The 5,618-nt window shown below is 55.5% G+C and overlaps 1 protein-coding gene across 1 annotated transcript; it reads left to right on the top strand.

The window, feature by feature from the left end:
• Positions 1-4,667: 4,667 nt before the first annotated feature.
• LOC109785767 (uncharacterized) lies at positions 4,668-5,197 on the top strand (the record flags this gene model as incomplete). Its single annotated transcript, XM_020344359.4, has 1 exon — positions 4,668-5,197. A coding segment is annotated over one exon (522 nt), but the record flags the coding sequence as incomplete, so codon positions are not given.
• Between the last annotated feature and the right edge of the window lie 421 nt (positions 5,198-5,618).

Genomic DNA, 5,618 nt, shown 5'->3' with positions numbered 1-5,618 from the left:
TCCGGTGTATCTTTTGTCTTCCCATACATGCCTAAGAAGCCTAGCAGGTTCTCGCAAAGATTCTTCGTCACGTGCATCACGTTGATTGCAGAGCGGACCACTAGGTATTTCCAATAGGGTAGGTCCCAAAATATAGATTTCTTCTTCCACATGGGTGTGCGTCCCTCAGCGTCATTTGGAACAAATAGTCCGCCGGGACCCTTTCCAAAGATTACTTGTAAATCATTGACCATAGCAAGTATGTGATCACCAGTACGGACGGCGGGCTTCTTCTGGTGATCTGCCTCTCCTTTGAAATGCTTGCCTTTCTTTCACCATTGATGGTTGGTCGGACGAAATCGACGATGCCCCAGGTACGCATTCTTCCTGCATTTGTCCAGATATATACTTTTGGTGTCATCTAAACAGTGCGTGCATGCGTGGTATCCCTTGTTTGTCTGTCCTGAAAGGTTACTGAGAGCAGGCCAATCATTGATGGTTACAAACAGCAACGCACGTAGGTCAAATTCCTGCTGGTCTTGCTCATCCCACACACGTACACATTTTCCATTCCACAGTTGTAAAAGTTCTTCAACTAATTGCCTTAGGTACACATCAATGTCATGGTCGGGTTGCTTAGGGCCTTGGATGAGAACTGGCATCATAATGAACTTTCGCTTCATGCACAGCCAAGGAGGAAGGTTATAGAAACATAGAGTCACGAGCCAGGTGCAATGATGGCTGCTCTGCTCCCCAAAACGATATGCCATCTGCGCTTAAACCAAACCATACGTTCCTTGCGTCACCTGCAAAGTCCCCCCACTTTCTCTCAATTTTTCTCCACTGCGACCCGTCACCGGGTGCTCTCAACTTCCCGTCTTTCTTACGGTCCTCTTTGTGCCAACGCATCAACTTGGCATGCTCTTTGTTTCTGAACAGACGTTTCAACCGTGGTATTATAGGAGCATACCACATCACCTTGGCAGGAACCCTCTTCTTGGGCCGCTCGCTCTCAACATCACCAGGGTCATCTCGTCTGATCTTATACCGCAATGCACCGCATATCGGGCATGCATGCGTTCAAATCCCCGTATGCACCGCGGTAGAGGATGCAGTCATTAAGGCATGCATGTATCTTCTGCACCTCCAATCCTAGAGGGCATAGAACCTTCTTTGCTCCGTACGTACTGTCGGGCAATTCGTTATCCTTTGGAAGCTTCTTCTTCAATATTTTCAGTAGCTTCTCAAACCCGTTGTCAGATACATTGTCGGGGATATACCCCGCGGTATGACCCGGCCGGAGTTATAACCCGGCTGGGACTTGGTAAACCGGCAGATGTTAAGTCATCATAACCCGGCAGATGTTAAGTCAGATGATAACCCGGTAGATGTTAAGTCAGATCATAACCCGGCAAATGTTAAGTCAGATCATAACCCGGCAGATGTTAAGTCAGATGATAAGTCAGATGGTAAACTGGCAGACAGTCATAACCCAGCAGACAGAGTCGCCTGGGGTTAATAAGCCCGAGACGTTAAGAAGCCCAAGATGTTAAGAAGCCCATGAAGAGAAGTCAGAATAGTTTAAGTCTTAGTCCGAGATGGACTCTACATGTAACCCGCCCCTTCAACTTATATAACGAGGGGCAGGGCGCCCCAAGAGGAGGGAGAAATAATCTTAGGGCTAGACATAACTAGGAGAGCCGGTTTACGGCGACTCCCTCGTGATGATAATGAGACCTAGCCACAAACAGCATGTAGGGTTGTTACTGGATGATGTTTCCCGGGGCCCGAAGCTGTCTAAACCCTTGTCTTGTGTTGCGTTTCTCGATTCCACTCAACTCTTCTCAAGCTACCACATAGATGCGTTGGCCTCACAACTAAGTCCTCACACTAGGACATCTGCCGTGACAATTCCACGACAGTTGGCGCCCATCATGGGGCAGCGTATGGTGGTGTTGAGTTCTTGGAGGGATCTATCTCAGGATCGAGAGATTTGCGATCGCGTGGATGAGGAAGAGCTGGCACGAGGAAAAAATAATCACGCGTGATAACCCGGCATAGGACAACCCGTACAGAGCCGGGTTGCGCGTCTGTACGCCGGTGCAAAGATGCTGAGTCCGACAGGAGTTCCAATGCGTCCAGGCACCAGCTGTTTCGCCGAGTTATCATTTGCTGCTCCCGAGGAAATTATATATGATATTGTTCACAAGGTAGATGGCGATGACTGTTGGACAATCAAAAGCAACGCCGCTGCAGCGCACACATCATCGTCCGCATGGAGACCGAGCTAGTCAATACTAAATTATCAAGTACTAGTACTCATCATGGCAAGCTACAAAGTTTGATTCCCGCTCGCTATGTATGTGCAAAGAAGCTATCAAGTTCTACTAGTACAAATCGGATCTGAGAAAAGGAAAAACAAAGGGGGAGTCAAACCAATCACGACTCGGCCTCTGAGTCGCCACCGAGCACACCACCGCCGGTCAGGCCGCTGTGGTCATACTGAGCCATCACCCGCCGCTGCTGTCTCTGCGGTTACAAGTCGCCATTTGTCTAAACCGCCACAGCGCCTCTCCTCTGCTGGTCCTCATCTATCTCGCGTTGAACCGGCCACGGCCGCCGGGTCTCCACCGCGGTTGAACTGCCAGCACTACTGCACCATGCCTCTCCAACCCGGCACCGTCGCGGAGGCACCCCTTTGACCTGCCGGAGCGCCCTTACTCCGCTTACACGGCTGCATCTGGAGCGGCCTCCACGACCCGGCCTCGCTGCTTTAATCCGGCGCCCCCCCGAGCTGCCACCTCCAAGTTGCCATGGTCGCGCGCCGTTCCGAGCCACAAGCCGCCTCCACCCGAGGGCCGGCCCGCCGTGACGAGTCGCCGAATCGCTTCCGCTGCCCTCCTTCTAAGCCGCCAAATCGCCTCCGCTAAACCGCTGTCGCCGCCAAACCGCCTTGACGAGTGGCCGGCCGTGCTTCCGCTGTCCTGATGCTCTAAACCGGCCCTGCGCCGCAACACTCTGAGCCCTGCCCGAGTCGCTGTCGCCTGCAGTTCGTTTGACGCCTCTACTACCGCGGGCTGCCTCCGCCTCGCCTTATTGCTGCATCCCGCGCAGGCTTGCCGCGGCGCTTCTCCTCGCCGGGGGTCTCCTCGACGTCCGTGGCCTCGCCCCGAGCGCCTCCTGTCTTCGCCGTTGTGACCCGCCACTGCTGCACCGGCCGCTGTGGAACCGCCTCCGCCGCCTCACCTTCTGCTCCAAACTGCTACCTCTCCTAGCCGCCGACCATTGAGCCTGGTGACTCCTCGACCGCGCTTGTGCTGCGCCAGGCTCCTTTCTCAGGCGCCTCTAAGTCGCCTCGTACCCTGAGCCGCCGGTCGCCTCGACTTGCCTCCGCCGGGCTGCGCCGATGTGCTTTCTCGCTTTGAGCCATTCGCCTCGTACCACGGCCTTGACATCCACCTCTGCTGCCTCGCCGGGCCGCGGCCGCGATTGTTGTCCGTCATCTTCGAACCGGCTGTTTGCTGAACCGTCGATCTCCAACTCCGTCGAGCAACTTGAGCCGCCCCCGCGAACTCCACCGCTAACTCGCGGCGGTCGCAGGGGAACCGAGTCGCCGTGTCTGCCGCGGGTGCGTTGCGCCGCCCGCACTGCCTATGTGCAAGCCGCCTCCGAGCCGCTACGGGGCAGCCTCGCTTCGCCTCCGCCTACACCCTGACAGGAGCCCCAAGATTTGTGAGCAACTCCATTCCTGCTTGTTGATCCACGTTCCGTCTTGAGCGACCTCAAATTCACGTATGACACGGCACGAGATGCCGAAGAGTGGTTTTCAGATAAGCTACCACAATTGAGAACATGCAAAAAAGTACAGTGTAATCTTGGGAGGAGCACGAATCAGAGACCAGCAAAATCTGCAGCCAGATCCCTATCGTTTCTTCATGATACATCAGTCAAACGGCTTGTTCAGGCAAACTTGTACGGGAGTACATGGAGGAAGTATTTACCGAAGACAAGTGTGTCTAGTGACTCAGATGACTTGGGTTTATTATACAGAAACGCCCAAGTTTAATGGGCCGCCTCCACAGCTACTGTCACCCGTCGATGCTGCATCTCCGGTCGCCATGAGTCGCCTCCACCTCTGCCATATCTCTAGCCGCGCGGCGAGTCAACACTACTGCAAGCCCCGCCTCTAACGCTGGGTTCATTAGTGCTCGCAGTTGCGACCCGCCGAAGCAGCCGCGAATCACCCACTTCTGCTGTCCCGGCCTCATCCTGCTTCGGTGGCCGGCCTTGATCTTCATCTCTTCGGCGTCCCCAGTCTGGCTCTGGCTCGCAGCGCCGCCCGGGTTGACTTCGCTGCCACACACTGCAGTTCGCCGCCACAGGCGCCGGGCTGAGCTCACCTCTGCCACGACCCGCCCGCATGCGCCGGTCTCCCAGTTTGCCTGTTCCTTTGCAGCTGCGGTTGGGTACCTGAAGAAAGAGGTAATAGCACCCGCAGTCCTTGAACTTGTCCAGGATGTGATGATCTAGTCCAAAACTTGCAAAAGCAAACTATTGCATCCCATAACTTGCACTCAATATGCAAATTTAGTCCTAGCCAATCAGACGACGACAAGTGGAGCCTAGTCAGCATAGCCGGTCAGCGCAGCACATTTTGCAATTACCCCCGGCCTTAGCAGTAATCAACCCGCTCCAACCCGGGCGCGTGGCTCATCCTCCGGCCCGCCGGCGACGGCGCGTGGGAGCCGTGGGGCCGCCTCGAGTGCTGGCGCGAGCGCGGCGGGGCGGGGTCGTCCGACAGCCTCGGCTACCGCTTCGACCTCCTCGTCCCCGGCGTGGACCACGCCGTCCCCATCGCGGACTCCACCACCGCCGCGTCCAAGGGCGGCAAGTTCGCGCTCGACTTGACAGCCGCGCAGCCCCTGAGCCGGGGGAGCACCCCGGGGTGCAGCCCGCGTGGCAGCGGCGACTTCAGCCAGTGGCCTCTGGGGAACTACCGGGGCTTCGTCATGTCAGCCTCGGTCGAAGGCGAGGGCCGGTGCAGCAAGCCCACGGTGGAGGTCGGGGTGGCGCACGTCGAGTGTGCGGAGGACGCGGCGGCCTTCGTGGCCCTCGCGGCGGCCGTGGACCTGAGCATGGACGCGTGCAGGCTCTTCTCGCACAAGCTCAGGAAGGAGCTCTCTCACCTGCGGTCGGACGTCCTCCGGTGAGCGCCAGCGGCCGGCCGGCAAACATCCCATTCCGACGAGCAAACTGTATAAAGTAGCCGAGAATCTAGAAGACAATTTAGCTGTTCTTTAGTTGGTTGCGGCCGTAGTAGTTCGATTTTGGCGATGGGTTAGTAGAGTAGTTGGTTCAGATCGCTTTCTTTTTTGTGAGCGGCAGTGTGGTGTGGTTGTGATTTTTTAGTTGGCTACTCCACTTTTAGCCTCCTTTGCTAGCTGTTTCCCTCTTATGAATCAAATGAAACCGAGAACCTTTGTGATCTACTCTTACTCCATTTCGATTTTGACCTTTGTAGTAGAACCCAAGTGAAAAGATGAACTAGTACTCATTTGCGATTGAGACTGTGATATGAACCCGTGATTCCACAGGGGATAAACCAAAATCCAAAGCATTTTTGTCTGCAAGGCATCATT

The sequence above is a fragment of the Aegilops tauschii genome, chromosome 2, assembly GCF_002575655.3.
Source record: "Aegilops tauschii subsp. strangulata cultivar AL8/78 chromosome 2, Aet v6.0, whole genome shotgun sequence".
NCBI classification, from domain to species: Eukaryota; Viridiplantae; Streptophyta; class Magnoliopsida; order Poales; family Poaceae; genus Aegilops; species Aegilops tauschii.
This window is presented reverse-complemented; position numbering and strand designations above follow the sequence as displayed.